Source organism: Capsella rubella, unplaced genomic scaffold (assembly GCF_000375325.1).
Source record: "Capsella rubella cultivar Monte Gargano unplaced genomic scaffold, Caprub1_0 scaffold_7, whole genome shotgun sequence".
NCBI lineage: Eukaryota > Viridiplantae > Streptophyta > Magnoliopsida > Brassicales > Brassicaceae > Capsella > Capsella rubella.
The window spans coordinates 11,470,143-11,489,885 of NW_006238917.1; the positions used below are offsets into that span (position 1 = coordinate 11,470,143).

Genomic DNA, 19,743 nt, shown 5'->3' on the forward strand with positions numbered 1-19,743 from the left:
TCTAAGATGTTTCCATACAACAGTGCTATGGACATGGACATGAAACCATTAGGCCACTATAAATCCTACAATAGTTGTAAGATGTTTTGTCTATTAGTCCATTTGACCAGGTTCCTCGCTCCCCAGGTAACCTAATCATACTTTGTTTAGGCATACATATGGCATCAGCATAATCATAATTCATAACCACTTTTCATGGCTGTGCTTGAACTTGATGTCATCAAAAGAGTCAAAGTCTCAATATACCCACAAAAATGAAACTAATCTAATTTGATTATTATCTTTCTACCGTTTGTAACATGTCTTATGATCTATTAATAACACTAACGACTAGAAAATAAAAACCAATATGGGTTTGTTCCTAAAGCTAATCCAACAAAAATGGTTGTTTGAATAAAAAGATAATCAAAAAAAAAAAAAAAAAAATTGTGCAAGTTCTCAATTTATTATTTAAAAAGTTTAAACGTTAGTGTTAAAATTATGCAAAATATTTTTATCAAACTACAGTTTTTAAAGTTTTAAGTGAGAATTTTTGCTGTAATTCTTAAAATATATCTAGTACTATTACAAAAAATAGTTTTGTGGTCTTCAAAAACATAACAATAAAATACGATGATTACTCGTATTTTTGTTTTAAACTCCTCTCTAAGCTGTAAGTGATAATTATTTTTACATATCCGAAAAAACACATTTGATGTAACCAAGGCTTTTTTATAAACAAACTAGTCGGTTGCCCGCGCTACGCGCAGAAGTTTATTATGTTGTTTATGAGTAATTGGTTCGTATTTTATTTCCTACTTATTTTTTTCACTATACCATAGTTTACCTTTTTAAAACTTAAATTGTGTTTGTATAGAAAAACTATTGCGTTTTAGCTTCATTAGTCGTTGAGGAATTAAGTGTGTATAATAAGTCGAAGTGTGGGCGTAAATGGAAGTGCAGTTGAGAATCATTGAGAAACGTGTGCTATTAGGTTTTTTTACCAAATATAGATATAGATGTTAATATTTTGGGCCCTTTTATATGTTGGCATGAAATTTGAACATGATTTGTGGGTTTCGGGCGGATTGTTGTATTTTAAGTTGTTTACATTATCTCTTTATATATTGTCATAATTTATTATTTTTTGTTTTACGTTTTCCTTTTTTGGATTTGTCGTACTTTATATCTCGTAATGATCATTTATATACTATTATATATTTTTCTGATTTTATGTTTTATATATTTTTTGTTTTTTCATATGGAACAGTTTTTAAATTTAACATATTAGTATAGTTTACTTTATATTTAGTTTATTTCATTTAATAATGTTTTATTTTAATTTTCATTTTTATGAAATATAGTTAATTTTTTATTTTGTTTATTAGTTTAAGATATGTGTTGTATTGGAAACAAATAGTTAAATTCATATTGGAAACTTTTAAGGAAATATTATTTTTATTTTTACCTTTTTATATGTTTATAAAAAATAAGAATTCATGTTTCGGTCCAACCTATCTCACTTATGTTAGAAATTTTTTTCAGACATAAATTAGATAGATTTATATTCTCAAAATTTCTTAATTTTTGTTTTATTCCCGTTAAATCCCATTATATTTAGGTTTACATTATGTAAATATAATCATATATATATTTTAAACATTCACTAAAACTATAATCTATTATTTATATATTTGTTAGTATAATCGATAATTAGTAAGTTTTTTAACTCTTAATCAATTATCTTTTTTAGTTTTATAATGTATAATATATAAAAAAGACCTTTCATATTTATTTTGAAAAAACTTATTGACATAGGTTTAAATATTAAAATTAAATGATAAAATGATATAATTAATTTTAAAAATTAAATAATAAAATGAAGTGGATGATGATGTGGTTTAAAGAGAAGAGAGAAAAAGTAAACTTTATATATATAGATTTTACATTCATCTCTCAGTTGTATTTTGTACTTCTCAAAGTAAATTTTGTTTGAACTGTCCAACCTTTTGGAAATAAAAATATTTGAATAAACCAAGTCGTCTTTATCCAATAGTAAAGAGAAATAAGTTTCGCCATCTGGATTCGAGTAGCATTAGTCACGCAACTTAGAGAATTTGAGAAGTCATTGTGGTGAGAATGATGATCACATAAATGAGTGTAACGCACGCACGTCACTGCTTATGTATAACAAAAAAACAAATATCAAAATGTGGCTTTTGACTCGCCGCCCATGTGGCTGTATATATCTGAACTCTAAAGTGAATAAAGACTAAACTGTCCCGTCTTAATCCAACAGTGCCACCATTATAAATCTGATCCTCTCTGTTCTTGTTCATATCAAGATTTAGAACAAACAAGAAATGGAGCAGAACACAAGATCTCTTCCTCTTGCCGGACGTGTAGCTATAGTGACTGGAGCCACCAGAGGAATGGGCCGTGCAATAGCGATTCATCTCCACTCTCTTGGCGCAAGAGTCACTATCAACTATGTCTCGAGCTCATCAAAAGCAGAACTCTTGGTTTCAGAACTAAACGACTCATCTAAAACAAAGTCAGCAATCGCGGTTAAAGCAGATGTATCAGACCCGGACCAGATCAAGAACTTGTTTGATCAAACAGAACGAGAGTTCGGATCTAAAGTTCACATAGTCGTGAACTGTGCAGGTGTTTTGGATCCAAAGTATCCATCTTTGTCGGAGACAACACTGGAAGATTTCGAGAATACATTCACTATCAACACAAGAGGATCTTTCTTGTGTTGCAAGGAAGCAGCTAAAAGGGTTGTAAGAGGAGGTGGTGGAAGAATCATTATGATGTCTACATCAATGGTCGGTGGTCTTGCACCAGGTTATGGTGTTTACGCTGCATCAAAGGCCGCGGTTGAGACAATGGTTAAAGTATTGGCCAAGGAGCTTAAGGGAAGTGGGATTACCGCGAATTGCGTGGCTCCAGGGCCTGTTGAGACAGAGATGTTCTTTGCAGGGAAGAGTGATGAATTGGTGAAGACACTTGCAGGGGCTTGTCCTATGGGTAGGATTGGTGAGCCAAAGGATGTTTCAGAGATTGTAGGGTTTTTGGTTGGTGATGGTGGTGAATGGATCAATGGTCAGGTTATTAGAGCTAATGGAGGCTTTGTTATTTAATACAATGAAGAATGAAGAATGATATTTTTGATGTTGCCATTTTTAAATGTGTTGATGGAGTTCATATGTTTTGGTTTATTAGGGGACAAGCCAAAACTTAGAAAATAGATGGAAGAACAATAATACTTTCATATGTAAAAAATTTAAAAATTATTAGGAAAACTTGAAAAAATACATATAAGGGAAAATTTAATCGAACAAAAGTATTATTATTCTTCCATCTATTTGTACAAAGCATACTACCAACGTGAACTTTTGATACCGAATTGAAATTTTTCTTCGGTTTAATTCAAGTTTGATCCGATATAACCCGAAAATGCTCAAACTTCATAGATGTTTATCTGGAATCCGATCCGCACGGATTTTACATTTTTAAATCCGAAAATCCAAACTACAAGGTTCGGCAAAAACATGTAGGTGAACGCCCATTTTTAATATTTCGAACTAATTAAATGGGAAAACTATTATTTAAATCACGAATGAAAATAATTAAAGCATAGACTTTTTTTTAATATAATGTTAAATTAGATTCAAGAGACTTGTAACCAAAGCATAGACTCTTCATTTAATGTGAAAAATCTCACTTTTTTGTTAATGATTTTTTTCACTTTTTTGTTGATGTCTAATTAAATTATGAAGTTTTGATGATTTGACTGTATGAGACACAACATTTAGTAAAATCACACATAATTAATTAGTCATTAACAAGATTATGTCACTAGACGACGTCGTTTATAACTTAATTAAAACCTTCAAATTGACGGCCAAATCAACAAAACTTCATGATTTTTCTTTTTTTTTTTTTCTACCTCAAACTTCATGATTTAGGTACAGGCTAACAAAATTTTTTAAAATAATTCTACCAATAAAAAGTTCATGCTTTAAATCTACGAAAATTATTTAAAATGACATTTTCCGATTTTGCAAAGCTCACACCTCAGTCAGCATTTTTGCCGACCGTAAAAAACATTTCAGGATGCTCAATTTCGTGGGCCGAGTTTGGGCTTTAAACCCATTTCTGAAAACTAAAAAAACCCTAAAAGCCTTGTGTTGTGCTGTGCGTTATATATCTCCCACGCAACCCAAGTTATTTTCAGAGCCAAAGAAGAAGAAGAAGAAGATGGTGTCAGGGTCAGGGATATGCGCGAAGCGCGTGGTTGTAGACGCGAGACACCATATGGGTGGTCGTCTAGCGTCCTCAATTGCAAAGGAGTTGCTCAACGGACAGAAAGTGGTGGTCGTACGATGTGAGGAGATTTGTCTCTCAGGAGGTTTGGTAAGGCAAAAGATGAAGTACATGAGATTCCTTAGGAAACGTATGAACACTAAGCCTTCTCATGGTCCTATTCACTTTCGTGCTCCTTCCAAGATCTTCTGGCGCACCGTTAGAGGGTTAGTTCACTTGAACTTTTGGATATTTATGATTAGTTTAGAATATGATTCTATTTCAAAGCTTTCTAAGTTAGGTCTTGAGAGTACCTGTGTATGAGAGTTGGTAGTTTAGTTGTGAAAATATGTTTTGTAATAGAAATGTAGCGTTTTTACTAAGTTAAAGGTTTGCCCTTTAGTGTTTTTTAGTTCTGAATTTGATTCCATTGAAATGCAATTGCGTTTTGTTTGTGTATTAGAATTGGTAGTTCAGTTGTGATAATATGTTTTGTAATAGAAATGTAGCGTTTTTACAAAGTTAAAGTTTAGCCCTTTAGTGTTTGTGGGAGTGTGACAAAGATTGAGCTTGTGAATGTTTTGTTTAGTTGAGAATTTGATTCCATTGAAGTGCAATTGTGTTTTGTTTGTGTACTAGAATTGGTTGTTCAATTGTGAAAATGAGTTTTGTAATAGAAGTGTAGCATTTTTACTAAGTTAAAGTTTTGCCCTTTAGTGTTTTCTGAGAGTGTGACAAAGATTAAACTTGTGAATGTTTTGTTTTGTTGAGAATTTGATTCCATTGAAGTGCAATTGCGTTTTGTTTGTGTACTAGAATTGGTAGTTAAGTTGTGAAAATATGTTTTGTAATAGAAATGTAGCGTTTTTACTAAGATAAAGGTTTGCCCTTTAGTGTTTTTTAGTTCTGAATTTGATTCCATTGAAATGCAATTGCGTTTTGTTTGTGTATTAGAATTGGTAGTTCAGTTGGGAGAATATGTTTTGTAATAAAAATGTAGCGTTTTTACTAAGATATAGTTTTGCCCTTTATTGTTTTTTGGGAGTGTGACAAAGATTGAACTTGTGAATGTTTTGTTTAGTTTAGTTCAGAATTTGATTCCATCGAAGTATAATTGCGTTTTGTTTGTGTACTATAATTGGTAGTTCAATTGTGAGAATATGTGGTGTGTGAGTAATAATAATTTAGTATTTTTAAAAAGTTAAAGTTTTGCCCTTTAGTGTTTGTGGGAGTGTGACAAAGATTGAGCTTGTGAATGTTTTGTTTAGTTGAGAATTTGATTCCATTGAAGTGCAATTGTGTTTTGTTTGTGTACTAGAATTGGCTGATGTGAAAATGTGTTTTGTAATAGAAATGTAGCATTTTTACTAAGATAAAGTTTTGATCTTTAGTGTTTTTGGGAGTGTGACAAAGATTGAACTTGTGAATGTATTGTTTAGTTGAGAATTTGATTCCATTGAAGTGCAATTGTGTTATGTATTTGCTGTGTAGTAATAGAAATGTAGCATTTTTACAAAGATAAAGTTTTGCCCTTTAGTGTTTGTGGGAATGTGACAAAGATTGAACTGTGATTGTTTTGTTTTGTTCACAGTTTGATTCCTTTGAAGTACAATTGCGTTTTGTTTGTGTATTTAAGAGACATGGCAGCTCAATTGTGCAATTGTGTTATGTTCTAGCTGTGTAAGTAATAGAAATGTAACATTTTTACAAAAATGAAGTTTTGGTGATACTGATGCTTTGTTGTTATGGTGGCAGGATGATTCCACACAAGACCAAGCGTGGTGCTGCTGCACTTGCTCGTTTGAAGGTTTTTGAGGGGATCCCACCTCCATATGACAAGATTAAGAGAATGGTTATACCTGATGCTCTTAAGTAAGTTCTCTTTTGTTTCTTTGTTCTGTTCTGTTTCATGATTTGGTAAAAGATAATGTTCAAATGTGTTAACTATCAGCTGATTTGGTATTCAGGGTTTTGAGACTTCAGAGTGGCCACAAGTACTGCTTATTAGGCCAGCTATCGTCTGAGGTTGGCTGGAACCATTACGATACCATTAAGGTGAGTCTTTCGTGTCTAACTTGGAATAATGTGCTTCACTTTTGGTTGGAATAGAGTAATTGAAACTGATGTTTGGAATTTTTGATTCTAACAGGAACTTGAGACAAAGAGAAAGGAAAGGTCACAAGTGATGTATGAGCGTAAGAAACAACTCAACAAGCTCAGGAACAAGGCAGAAAAGGTTGCGGAAGAGAACCTCGGATCACAGCTCGATATCCTTGCCCCGGTTAAGTATTGAAGACACCTGACGTCTATCACCTCTAAGTTTTAAACCCATTTCGTTAAAGCATAGTCTTGATTTCGATTTTGCATCTGAAATTTTGTTCTCTTATTGTCATAGAAAGAACCGTATCTATTCATTTACTCGATTGTTCTGCAACATATCCTTTATGTTGGTTCTTATTTCAATCAAAATAATGTTATTTCATATGGATTCGTATTGATGATATTCACAAATTATACCACGTAAAAGTTGAAACATTCTACATTGATTGATATTCACGAATTACACTAAATCTACACAAACATACATTGATCAAGACAAATCCACCAACCAGAATTAGAAACTTATGGGAGATGATGAAGTAGGTGAATTACCTGAGTCATGATCCTTGACTATCTCTCGAAGTTGGTTCATTATATCTTCCATTTGCTTCATCTCTTTGTGTTCTGCAACATCATCATCTCTCACCTTAGCATTACTGTTATCCTCAATTACATGAACATCATACATTATCGGTTCTCTATCCTCAACCACATCGCTTGCTGCTTTCTTCTCTTCGAAACTATCATTTTCCGTTTCTTGATCATCATCATCATCAATGTGCTTGTAAGTCTCAAGTTCTTTCTCTAGAAAATGCTTCTCTCTCTCCCTTTTGAAAAGAATCTCCTTGAGTATATTCATCTCTTCCTCATCATAAGCAAACTTCTCATCAATCATTCTCTCATATTGCTTCCCTTCCATCTCAAGCGAAGCTTTATCTGCTTGTAGCCTCAGAATCATAGCCATAGCTTCATCAGCTGCTGATGCTGAAGCAGCTCTTTCTTTCTCTAATTCCACCATTAAAGCAGCTTTAGCTACTCTCTCTTCCTCAACAGCTGCTTCCAACAACTTCACTTTATCCATAAGTTCCAAGTTCTTATCTTTATCAACAACCAAACTCTTATCTTCTTGTTCTTGTTCTTGATGATGCAAAAGTCTTGGCCTAGTGGTAGCTAGCTTCTGCACTTTAAGTATGATTCTGAATGGCCAATCAAAGAGAAGTTTCTGGATGCAGAGATCACTGTTTTGGTACCCAAGAACTCCAGAACAAGGACAAGGCAAATACAGTAGCAACTTGGATGTGATAAATACAAAAGCCGATACACATAGAAGACAATAAGCAAATGCTAATTCCATAAACGCAACCAAAATACCATAAAATGTCAATCTATAACTTTCCCGGTAGTCCATTTTTATTTGTTGTTCCTCTCTCAATCAATATACTCTAAAACCACTTTGCCAAAATATTCTTGAGATCTGTCAATAGAAACCTAAATCAAGAAAATCAAGAAAATCAAGAAAAGGGTTATTAGCTCGTATAGACTATAGAATAGAAGATTTCAAGAAGAGTTAATGAAACCTTAAACAAGATTTGAATCTGGCAATAGGTAAAGAGAATAAAATTTTTACAAAGTCAAAAAGTTAATTGCTTAGTTCAGAAGAAAAAAGTCAAGAACATAAACAAGACAAAGGTGAAAAGAGAAAAGATAAAGAGAAGGAGGATAGAGATGAAGCTGAGGTCAGAAAGTATAAACACCTGAGAGAGAGAAGTCGAAGGAGAACAGAAAGAGAACGGAGCTTTGGAGTTCGGACAAAGAGAATCTTTAGGTTCGTTGTTGTGTTTGGTTTTCTTAGTTAAACAGAAGAAAAAAATGAAGACAAAGAAAGAAAAAAAGAGTCGGTAATTATTTTGTCGCTTAGTTCAGAAGTTGTCCAGATAATCAAAATGATGGATCCACGTGACAAAAACAAATAGAGTAAGGTAGTTTTAGTAGATTAAGCAAAGAAAAAAAATATTAAGGGTATGAATAGTTATCATAGTCACAATAGACAAATCTATTAGCGTATTAAACTGCTCTATTTTATAAAACAGATTATAGTGTTATAAATTGATTTTATTTGTATGTAAAAATAGTTTATGGTTAGTTTATAGCAGTTTTTTTTTACGATCTGAATGGTAAATGGACAAATCTATCATCGGATTAAACCGCTCTATTTTATAGAGTGGACTATAAACTGTGGTAGATTGATTTTATTTTATGTAAAAATGGTCTATGGTTAGTCTGCAGCGGTTTTCTTTTACGGTCTGAATGGTTACCATGGTCACAATGGACAAATCTATCAATGGATTAGACCGCTGTATTTTTAAGGTGGACCATAAACCACTGCGAACCGATTCTATTTGTATGTAAAGTTGGTTCGTGGTTGGTCTGTAGCGGTTTTCTTTTAGTTTTTTAGATCTGCACCACTGCGGTTCATAATTGATGATTGGTAATAAAAAGCGGTCCATTTCATCTGTGGTTTTGTCCGCTTTAACTGCTACCACCATTTGAACCCTTAGTTTTTAGATCCGCGCCACTGCAATCTATAATTGATGAATACAGAATAAAAAAGGTCCATTCCATCTGCCGTTCTGTCCGCTTCAACCACTGTCACCATTCGAACCATTAGTTGTGCTAAGTATAGAAGAATAAGAGAATATATGACCATATATATATCAATTATATATATTAACATGTGGTTAATATTATAGTTGTTTTATTTTGGTACAATGTTATGGGAATTTCCCATTTTCATATTCTGTTTCATAAAAAGTGTCATTTTGACACAATTCACACATATTAAGAAACTATACAATTATACATATTTACCCCTATTTAGTAAGAAATTAATGATTTAAATTCAATGAAAATTACTTTTGAGTTTAGGTAAAAGTGAATTGTAGAGTGACACTCTTTGTAAATTTAGGGTAAAAGTTACACTGGAATTGTAGAATAACACTCTTTGTAAAATAAAAAAAAATCTCTAGTTAGACACTCTTTGTGAAACGGAGGGAATATTGATATCCTTGTGAAACGGAGGAAGTATTGATTATATTTGCAGAATTAATAAACGAAAATTTTCAACATTAATTTATTCTATTCAATTTATTTATGGTGGTATACTGGTAACTATAAAACACATTCTACCAAAAAAAAACTATAAAACACATTTAAATGCATCTACCTTTTATAATTAGGTATTAATAATGTTACTAATTTATCGTTTTAACTGATTTTTTGATGATTTAGTAGCTAAAATAACAACAACAAAATATAGTGATTTGGAAAAAAGTTTTTACGCTTTTTAAGGTAAAGAAAAACATCTGAAAAACACATACAAATACAAGTAATCAGTTCGTAAAATTATTCTATGATATTTTGTATATTTGGCAATTGTTAAAAATAATATTTTATCTTTTTTATTTATTGGTCAATATTTTTATTTTTATAATTTACGAAAAATTCTGGTACAGAACGTTCCAATAAATCGACGGTCTTGGAATCACAGAGAGACTTTATAATTCAGACAAGGTCTCGTTGGAACCAAAATCCCAAGAATGTTGTCTTCCATAGCTGTTCCTGTGAATAACTTTTCCTTAATACTTTCAAAACCTAACTCTGTTGTCTTCGATGGCTCCAGAGTTTTGTATGGATCTTTCTCGCTCTCTCGGCTCTTCAAGCCTCCTCCTTACAGGTTCTTATACTTCTTGATAGATATGATTATGGAATCTTGAAGAACTCTTACTGTGTAATTTTGATTATCTTGAAAAAAAAATGGGAATCTTGAATTTTCCTTTAGAAGCAAAGAAAAGTTTGAAACAGTCTGAAAAATGTTAAGAAACTGAGTAATTTGATTGGAATCTGTTTTTTGTGTGTAGACGTATGGTTCTTGAACATATTGGCTTAGAGTTTTGATGTTCTTACTATGGCAGGATCAAAGTAAGAAGCTTTCAGAAAGGAAATGTCGGAAATAATGACTCTGCAGAGCCTCGAGATAACGGAGATGAGATGCTTAGAAACGAAAAAACTGAAAAGAGAGTCCCATTCATAGCAAAGTTAGGTATAGGGTTAGGATTGGCTTTGATTGTTACAGTAATATGTGTAACCTTGAAAGGGTCTAGTGGTGGTTCACCTCTTGAGGAGGTTAAGAGTTTGGCCAAAGCTTCATCATCATCTTTAGAAGGCTTTACGTTTAATGTCTTTGGGAATAAGTTCATGATACCAGGAAATGCACCGGGGTTAGCCGCGGAACTACCTTTAGTTTTTTAACTTATGAACCAGATTGTGTGTTTATGAAAGACCCTTTTAGTTGCTTTCTAGTGTCTTTGTTTTTGCAGATGGGTTTACTTTTGGTTGCTAATGGCAGCCGGGTTCGGGCTTTTTGTTAGCGAAGAGGCGCTAAATATATGGGTTTGTGTCATATGCTGGTACTTTTGTTTCATCTTTGTTTTGAGGTTCTGCTTCATTAACATGCTTCTAGTTAGGTTGGTATAACGTTGGCTCGGATGTTAACTTTGGATGGGACGTGGCAATCGTTTGTTGAGTCTTTCTCTCGGAATGCTCCTTATATATTATCTACTGTGTCATGGGTTTACTGGTAAAGCAATATATCTTGGTTTATAAACAACATAGTCCCTATGGTTCATAAAGTTCATCATTCAGCTTTTGTTCTTTCTGTGTTTTTGTTGCCAACTTGGAAAATATAAACCAATACAGGGGAGTTTGTTTAAGCGATATGATACCGTTCTATCTAGGGAAGCTCTTTAGACAAAGTGGAGCTTCGGACGATGTTTGTTCAAAGGTTACTTCCCTTAGGTGAAATCAATTCTTGTTATTTCCCAACTAAAGTGTGTATCCAAAAGCTGATTTGTTTTCTACATTTTTTTTGCATTGTATAAAGCTTGGTATAGGTAAAGAGAAAGCGCTGAGCATTACTAAGGCTGTCGAAAAGTATGGCAACCTCTCAGGTTTTGGTAAGTAGTATGAAACTGAATGCAGTGGAAAAGATTTCTCTAGAATGTGTGATGATTGACTTTATACTGTGTTGAATGCAGTGGAAAGATTTTCTTTGGGAATGAGGAATCCTACAGCGTTCTTCGCCGGGGCTCTTGTAAGTGTGTAGCCGCGGAGTTGATTCAATATGTAGCATATGGTTAACCATACATGAAACCTTTACAGGGAATATCTCCAGAGTGTTTCTTTGCAGGAGTTTGTTGTGGCGGCTTGATTACTCTTCCACTTCAGGTTTATCTGCTTTTCTTTATATTCGATTTTGATTCGTTGTGACAATGTGAATCCGATTCTAAAAAAAATATGTTTCAGCTGGTGATTGGGTTTCTACTTAGAGAACGGCCTATGTTTGCTCTTGCAACAGTAGCAACTGCAGTAGTAAGTAGAGAGTAAGAGAGAGTTAATGTAAATTGCTTTCACAGTTTCACACAAGTTTTAAGTTTTTGGTTCCAATAATTGTGTAGGGAATATGGACGATCTTCCCTTATGTGGTGGCTGCATCCACGGCTTTGTTTTTCTACATTCGCAGTCGCTACTCGACCAAAGATTAGCTCTTCTTGTTACTACTCTATATTGATACAAAGAAAGATGTAAAATCATATAAAAATATCAAATATAGTACCAAGCCAACCAAAACATATGGCCTATATTGTGGACTTTAAAGAATATACAAACTCACTTGCTCAATTGACTTTTCATAGAGCAACTGTTTTGTGTTTTGAACTGTGACATTTCTTAGATTCCACAGCGACTTCATCTTCTTATTTTCTATGCAATGAGACCAACGCAAGGAAGAGTAGAGCCTCTAACGAGGCAAGAGTGGTGGACATCAACTTTGCCAAAACTTTAACAATCCCACGATTACTAGACACTATTGAAGATACAAACTCTCTTCTATGATCTCTTCTCAATCACAATACAACTCACAAACCTAATTGATAAGCTTGAGTTACAATTCTCCATTCTCGTCTCCCTAAGAGCAGAGCACGCAAGCTCTAAACAACCACAGTGATCATGCAAGATGCTCTCGCAATGATCCTTACACTTCTAATTATACTCGGTCAATAACACTAATGGCAAAGCCTCTAATGGACTAAAGTCTAACTCTACCAACTTCCATTAGCTTATCAACACTCCCCTATTCGAAAACAGCTTGCCCTTAAGCTGAGAGGAATAAAGATTTGCCTCATTCATGTCTAGTGAGGCTGAGATAGATATATATATATATATACCTGAGATATTCACTCATCCTTCTTTAACAAAATACAAATTCTTTTACAACCAACCAGAACACAATAACCATCAAACTATTTCATAGAGATAAATACATATGATCAGATACACAATTTCTACAACAAAATATAAATCTAGAAACTTTGAAAACCAGTTTTCGTAAACAACGCTTCTTACAATGGGAGCAAAGAGGTCGAGACATATGTTGATTGTTGGGCATAACAAGTACCTTTTCACCATTGCTGGCATATGATGAATAACCAGGATTTATATATAACTCATTCCCAAGCAGACATTTGATGTGTAAAGTGACACAACAATACTCATCACACTTGTAAAACCCCTTCTTTGGATTTATACTTTTCTCGCAAGCTTCACACCAGTTCTTTATTGTCTCCTCCCCATAAGAAAGAGTGAGCATGTGCTCATCATGCTTATACCTCACATTTTGAGGTATAGTAGCACATCTAAAACACAAAGCAAAGTCACACGCACACTCAATGCAATTGAATGTCATCGTATAATTTTCGCAAACCGAACACTTTCTTCCCTCCAGTGGCTTGGATGTTAGGAATAAAGGATGCATATGACCTTTATAGACTAATGGTTCCGAAATTGTGGCACACTGCACGTTTAGCCTAAAACTACGACATCCTTGTTTTTTGCACTCGTAGACGAAAGCACCTCTGCATATCCATTGACAAGCTGAACAACAATCTTTTAAAATTTGCACATTGCCATATCCTCCCACTAGAGTGAGCATGTGTGGATGTATCGGATGATATATTTTTCGAGAGAGGTTAGCACACTTTTCATGGAGTATAAATTTGCATTGCATACATGAGTAGAAGTTACCGAAATATACTGGTGTGATGCATGATTGACACAGCTTACTCTCGTCATAATCTCCCCATACGCTATCTTCAAGTCTGAGATGATGTTGTCCATGGCTAAAATGTTGAATGATTCCATTGCTTATTATCACAAATGGCTCATTTTCTTCTTCGATTTCTTCTGGCACTCCCTCAAGGTCTATGCCATCCCACACATTGCTCTGTGTGGCACATCTTGAATGTGCTGCATAGGAACAACTTCCGTTGAAGCAAGAATAACCTCCATAACGATTGTCGATCTTCTGACGACATATGCTACAAAACCAGTCTCGTTGGTCGAAAGAAGGGGTAAAGGATATTCGATGGGGATGACGAGATATTCTTATGACCCGCGGTAAGCTAATGCAACTTTGATGGATCACAAAGTCACAAGGAGGACATACGTAGAAATGACAGGTCGAATGGGTCAAGGCGCATGCGTCGCAAGTTAAAGAAGTGTGTCTTGGAAATAGAGAAAGTGTATGCTCGTGCCACTTGAGATGGTGTACTGACAAGAGTGGTTGTTTCTCCACACATGCTATCTTCATAGCAAAATCGCATGGCGAACAATAATAAAATATATCTTCGAGATGTTTATCACAACAATAACATTTCTCCATATAATATTTCTTATCAACCCAGAAGACAAGTTGGAGAGAATGTTTTGGATGAAGAGAGTGTTTGACCTCAATTGGATCCGCGTTACAGGTTCGGATCCGCGCTACAGCGCGGGAGAAATAATTACAAATATATAACTTTTAACGGATTAAAATATGTTATATTTTAATTTTATTGCAATGCAGTTGATTACGGTGAATCATATATTTGTGTAATAAATTTAAATAAAATAATAAACGGAAAAGCTAGTAAATAACAATACATTGAGTTTTGATACAATAAAAAAAACAGTGAAAATTTAACAACACGAAAGAATATATATCGACAAATTATTCAATTTGACCGTTTTTGTAGTAGAAGTAGGAATATATGAAAAAATTACATATTTACAATATTTTTTTTTTAAGGACCAACCCATAACAGAATTCATTTTTTAAAAAACATTATTCATAACTCGCTTTACCATTATAATTGTGATTTTAACAAACTGCCCGCAAACTATCAAAAATTACATAGTTTAATATATAATATATTTTATCTTATGTCCCCAAAATTACACCTATGTCTCCAAAAATAATATTTTTAGTATTTTAAATTCTAATTTTTAATATATTTGAACCTTTTAATTATAGTATTTTGAAACATTTGAAACTTTAAAATATGCTCATGAAACAATGGTTTTAAATCATTGTCCAAAATATTTAACCGAGTGTGTTGAGTATTATATTTTCGTTTTGAAAAATTCAAATTGCAACATATGTAAAACAAAAATTAAATTTTTATTAATTATTTTTATTATATAGTATAATATCATAAATTAAAAATAATATCAAATAAAAGTTAAAGAAGAAGAATAATTGATTAGTTAGAGATTAATTAGGAAATCATAAAATTAGTTATGGATATAATATAATTTTAAAATTAGATATAGAAAGTATCCGATGTATGTATCCAAACCCAATTTAATATCCAATTTTGAAGTATCTAATTGTTAAATTCGAGTTAATTTTTTAATTTTGACCCGACCCATATTCTATTTTGTACTTCTTTTTTACTATATAGGGATTACGTCTTACAAATTTTATAAAATCTAATAATTTTCATGTTTTATAAAAATTAAGTTTTCAATTTTTTTTAAGAACTTCAATTAGAGTTTTACCATTGGAGGTGGATAATTTTAAAAACTTTTTATGTTTGAAAAGTACACAAATTAGTGTTAGAAAAATGCTAAGAACGTTAAATAAAAAACACTCATTGGACATGCTCTTAAAGAGATTTACTTTTGGAACAATTAAAGCAAGATATTTAATATTATATTTAAAATTAACCTTCCAAAAATTAGATAATTTTTGTGAAATGTATATTGTTTAAATGCATACATTTCGCAAATAATATTATATCTTTAAAACTAACCTTCTAAAATTATATAATTTTTGTGAAATGTATATTGTTTAAGTTTTATGGACAAATTATAAGATACATTTCATGAATATTCAACTCAAACCTTAAAAGAATTTAAAATATTGTAATTATGTAAGTTAATGCTATTTTTAGATTTTTGTGAAATGTATATTATAATTGTCCATAAATTTTGTCTAAATGCTATTTTAGAGTATTTCTCTATATATATTGAGTATTCAAAATGCAAAAATCTATGTGTACTTACCAAGTGCTAATACCTCAATTGGTAAAGATCTCTCGCAAAAGCTTAGAGGTCGCCAGTTCAAGTAGCATTTGAGAACGTTCTGATCTCGGACCCGAAGGGATGTATAGGTTTCGGCTTGGAGAAGTCATCACTATACCTTGCTGGAGTGACAACTTCCTCTCTCTAAACAACATGCTAGCTCAGTTCCTGTTTTTCAGAAGGTTCTTACTGGTTCGGTATTTGGGTCTTCCTCTGATCACTTGCAGATTACGAACCTCTTCTACATCAGATTCGCCAACATTTTCAATCCTGGACATCACATCCTTTGTCCTATGGTGGAAGACTTCAGTTGATTAAGCTTGTAAAACTGTTGGTTCTTTTTTGAACTAAATTTAACAATTTTTCAAAAAAAAAAAAAAAAAAAAAAAGAGATGTTTTGTTAGTTTTTTAACTTATACAAATAAATTTCGATGATCATAAGTAGAATGTAGTATCGTTGTGCATAGTTTTTAGAGTTTTAAAAATAGATTTGCATATTATGAGAAACTTGACAAGTTCATCGATCATAGTAGCTCTATATATCATCAAAATAACAGAAATAGGACATTTATATTTTCATTAAGTGTTCTTCAAGGTGGAATCATAGCACATACACAGTCTCTAGAACATAATCTTAGTTCAGAATTCTGCAAAACTGTTCTATGTGAACAACGCTTATTACAATTAAAGCAAAAAGGCCGAGTCATATGCTGATTGTTTGGCAGAACATCTATCCATAAACCGCTCCAGAACAACGACGAACCGAGCTTCATATACAACTCCGTCCCGATTAAACATTCAATGTGAATGGTGACACAACAATACTCATCACACTTATAAAACCGCTCCTTCGGGTTCAGTTCTCCCTCGCAAATTTCGCACCAGTACTTCGTAGTGATTGTTTCGTCTTCATAGGAAAGAGTGAGCATATGCTTATCATGCTTATATACCTTACCTTGTGAGGTATAGTAGCACATGCAAAGCACAAAGCAAAGCCACATTCCTTGATGCAATTGAATGTTTCATTCTCATTTTCTTGGCAAACCCCACATGTTCTTTGCTCCCCTGGTTTAGATGTTAGGAATAAAGGATGCACATGGCTTTCATGGCGTAACGGCTCTGAAATTGTGGCACATTGTACATGTAGCTTAAAACGACCACATTCTTCTTTACTGCACTCATATGATAAACCACCTATGCACACTACATCACAAGCTGTACATCGATTACCAAAGTACTCAACTTTGTCATATCCTACCACTAGAGTGAGCATATGTGGATGTATCGGATGATGCATTTTTCGAGAGAGATTCGCGCATTTTTCGTGGAGAATGAAGTCACATTGCATACAAGAGTAGAAGTTACCAAAATAGATGGGTGTGATGCATGCTTGACACTGCTTATTCTCGTCGTAAACTCCTCCAATGTTCTCATCAAGTTTAAGATGATGATGTTCATGGCTGAAATGTTGTATGACTCCATGGCTTATCCTAACAAACGGTTCAAGTTCTTCTTCGATTTCTTCTGGCACTCCCTCTAGCTCTATGCCATCCCACACATTTGTTTGTGTAGCACATCTTGAATGAGCCGCATAAGAACATCCGTCTTTGGTGCAAAAGTATCCCCCATAATCATTGTCTATCCTTGTGCGACAAACACCACACAACCAATCTCCTTGGTCAAAAGAAGTTGTAAAAGAGATACGATGGGGATGGCGAGATATCCTTATGAGACGTGGTAAGCTAATACACCTAAGATGGACCACAAAATCACAAGGGGGACACATGTAGATAGGAGAGCTTGCATCAGCCAAGGCGCATACATTGCAAATTAAGAAAGCCTGTTGTCTTGGAAACAAAGCTAGTGTATGCTCATGCCTTTTGGGATGGTCTACATATAACATTGGTGTTTCGTCTGTACACGCCATGTTCATAGCATAATCGCAAGCTGCGCAGTAATAGAATATCTTTTCGAGATCCACATCACAACAAAAGCATTTTCTCTTTTCTTTTTGGTATCGCCACAACTTATACCATACGAGCTGAAGGGAATGTTTCGGATGAAGAGGGTGCTTAACATCAACAGGAGCCATCTCATATCCTTCATCATGTCCTTCTCCATTGCAACTTAAACAGTAAAAACAGTCTTTTCTTGTGGATCTCCAAAACTGAAAAAAAGTTGAACTACATTCTCCTTTTTGCTTCATCCCATGGAGATTCTCTTGTGTTGCGCAAAATTTGCCTCCTCGAAGTTTAACTACAGCTTGAGGGCTTAAAAACAAAAACTTCTTGGGCTGCCAGTTCAAAGATTTGAAGCGAGAGATGATCTTTCTGATGAGTGTTGTGATCTCTTCCACCGGCTTGAGAGACACTAGTTGGCGAATGAGCGACAAAAGATCAGATTCTTGTGTCAGCTCTGAATCTAATTCCACCGAGATGCCGAGATGCATAAACTGTGAAATGAGTGATACAAGCTCCAACTCCGAATCCGGTTTGGAGTTAAAGAGAGATATTACTTTCTTGATTAGTGATATCATCTCCCACTCCGGCTTTGACTGCAACTTCAAATCTAAATCTATAGAACTGAGCACAAGAGAGATTACTTGAGTAATAAGGGATACTACAACTTTCAACTCCGGATTCAAACCCTTATAGAAAAAGCTCCTATACATTTGATCAACGACTGATAAGAACTGCACCTTTGGCTTGGGAGAGTGTATTTGCTGAGCGAGATGGCTCTTGTCGTAAGGCGAGTCAGTGTTGTCTTCAGAGATCAGTTGAGTAAAGAAAGATACGATCTTTGACTTTAGTGTGGAATCCAAATCTGTAGAGCTGAAGAGAAATATTATGTCAGTAACAAGTGATATGAACTTCTGTTCCTTTTGCGAATCCATTGAGTTACCGACAGTGTTTGAGTAACTGAAGTGTTATGAGAGTTCTAGAGATAGAGCTGCTGAGAAATCTATATGACTATTGACTAGTCTTATGAGAGAGACTTTTGGGTGATGATAGTACTTTATTAAACTTGTAGTGCTATCTATGTATCGATATGTGTTCTCTCCCACCACGTTCTTGATATTATTTTTTCCATATTTTCCAGCCAAATCTCACTATCTATATATATATATATATATATATATATATATATATTATTTTAGTTATATCCTCTAACGCTTTATATTTTGTTAATGATTTCAGAAGTTACAAGGTTTTATACCCAACAATTATTCATCGTACCCCTAGCTTTAAGTTTTCGCACATGTTATTTTTCACACCTCTTTGTTTTTATATATAGATTTCTATGTACCTTGAAAAGAGTTTTTGTTTCTCTGAGTATTGTTTCACACCTCTGAGTTTTAGAAAATTTGAGTATTGTTTTTTCGATTTACTAATCGATGTTGACTGAATCATCTTCATCTAAATATAGACTATTTTATTTACTGATTTTTACTCTCACCCTGCTTCTCTTATTACTTATTGTAAATTTTGATAATATAATGATTTGAAATTTTCTTTTTCGTGAATAACTTCTAATATTGATTATTTGATTAAGACTCGACAAATCTAGATTCATATATCTTGTTAACATTGTTCTTTTATTTTCATTGAATTTATTTATGTATTTGTAACAAAATCATTATTTGATTAATTTGGATCCCTTGGGGTTGAAGGATTTGACTGATTTATGTTAGGCATTATTTCTTAATTTCAAATGATACAATCAGAAGATGTGAAGCAAGAGTGTGATTGATTTCAATTTCGAAAATTCAAAATTTTAACTTAAAAAAATATAAAAACTCGGAAAAATATTGTAACGTGGCCATAGATTTATTGTAAACCTTTTTTCTTAAATTGTAGCATGCATATTATTTCTCATTGATGTTTCTTTTAGTATTTT

At 33.4% G+C, this 19,743-nt stretch overlaps 5 protein-coding genes and 1 pseudogene across 5 annotated transcripts; 3 read left to right on the top strand and 3 right to left on the bottom strand.

Annotated features, from left to right (window-relative positions):
* The first annotated feature begins 2,278 nt into the window (after positions 1 to 2,278).
* Positions 2,279 to 3,297, top strand: LOC17880451 (NADPH-dependent aldehyde reductase-like protein, chloroplastic). The gene has a single exon (XM_006284296.2). The coding sequence runs from the start codon at positions 2,343 to 2,345 to the stop codon at positions 3,123 to 3,125; it is 783 nt and encodes a 260-aa protein (XP_006284358.1). The 5' UTR covers positions 2,279 to 2,342; the 3' UTR covers positions 3,126 to 3,297.
* A 905-nt stretch (positions 3,298 to 4,202) lies between these two features.
* On the top strand, positions 4,203 to 6,772 carry LOC17878053 (60S ribosomal protein L13a-3). The gene is made up of 4 exons (XM_006284442.2): positions 4,203 to 4,517; positions 6,046 to 6,162; positions 6,258 to 6,345; positions 6,440 to 6,772. The coding sequence occupies exons 1-4, from the start codon at positions 4,246 to 4,248 to the stop codon at positions 6,581 to 6,583; spliced, it is 621 nt and encodes a 206-aa protein (XP_006284504.2). The 5' UTR covers positions 4,203 to 4,245; the 3' UTR covers positions 6,584 to 6,772.
* Positions 6,754 to 8,233, bottom strand: LOC17879720 (probable myosin-binding protein 6). The gene is made up of 2 exons (XM_006284150.2): positions 8,145 to 8,233; positions 6,754 to 7,878 (listed from the first exon to the last, which is right to left on the bottom strand). The coding sequence occupies exon 2, from the start codon at positions 7,796 to 7,798 to the stop codon at positions 6,905 to 6,907; it is 894 nt and encodes a 297-aa protein (XP_006284212.1). The 5' UTR covers positions 7,799 to 7,878; positions 8,145 to 8,233; the 3' UTR covers positions 6,754 to 6,904.
* Positions 8,234 to 9,939: 1,706 nt separating this feature from the next.
* Positions 9,940 to 12,126, top strand: LOC17878747. Its single transcript, XM_006285799.2, has 10 exons — positions 9,940 to 10,123; positions 10,362 to 10,667; positions 10,767 to 10,839; positions 10,914 to 11,026; positions 11,146 to 11,230; positions 11,330 to 11,402; positions 11,484 to 11,539; positions 11,608 to 11,673; positions 11,752 to 11,817; positions 11,904 to 12,126. The coding sequence occupies exons 1-10, from the start codon at positions 9,987 to 9,989 to the stop codon at positions 11,988 to 11,990; spliced, it is 1,062 nt and encodes a 353-aa protein (XP_006285861.1). The 5' UTR covers positions 9,940 to 9,986; the 3' UTR covers positions 11,991 to 12,126.
* A 625-nt stretch (positions 12,127 to 12,751) lies between these two features.
* Positions 12,752 to 14,179, bottom strand: LOC17878922. Its single transcript, XM_006285202.2, has one exon. It carries the CDS (start codon positions 14,162 to 14,164, stop codon positions 12,752 to 12,754), a length of 1,413 nt encoding a protein of 470 aa, XP_006285264.2. The 5' UTR covers positions 14,165 to 14,179.
* Positions 14,180 to 16,362: 2,183 nt separating this feature from the next.
* LOC17878544 lies at positions 16,363 to 18,739 on the bottom strand (annotated as a pseudogene).
* Between the last annotated feature and the right edge of the window lie 1,004 nt (positions 18,740 to 19,743).

Bases quoted from the DNA above. Each gene is read 5' to 3' on its own strand.
- LOC17880451 (XM_006284296.2), top strand. From the start codon at position 2,343: ATGGAGCAGAACACAAGATCTCTTCCTCTTGCCGGACGTGTAGCTATA.
- LOC17878053 (XM_006284442.2), top strand. From the start codon at position 4,246: ATGGTGTCAGGGTCAGGGATATGCGCGAAGCGCGTGGTTGTAGACGCG. The intron at 4,518-6,045 runs GTTAGTTCACTT...TTATGGTGGCAG, and splicing joins TTCTGGCGCACCGTTAGAGG to GATGATTCCACACAAGACCA. The intron at 6,163-6,257 runs GTAAGTTCTCTT...TTTGGTATTCAG, and splicing joins GTTATACCTGATGCTCTTAA to GGTTTTGAGACTTCAGAGTG.
- LOC17879720 (XM_006284150.2), bottom strand. From the start codon at position 7,798: ATGGACTACCGGGAAAGTTATAGATTGACATTTTATGGTATTTTGGTT.
- LOC17878747 (XM_006285799.2), top strand. From the start codon at position 9,987: ATGTTGTCTTCCATAGCTGTTCCTGTGAATAACTTTTCCTTAATACTT. The intron at 10,124-10,361 runs GTTCTTATACTT...TTACTATGGCAG, and splicing joins TTCAAGCCTCCTCCTTACAG to GATCAAAGTAAGAAGCTTTC. The intron at 11,403-11,483 runs GTAAGTAGTATG...TGTTGAATGCAG, and splicing joins TGGCAACCTCTCAGGTTTTG to TGGAAAGATTTTCTTTGGGA.
- LOC17878922 (XM_006285202.2), bottom strand. From the start codon at position 14,164: ATGGAGAAATGTTATTGTTGTGATAAACATCTCGAAGATATATTTTAT.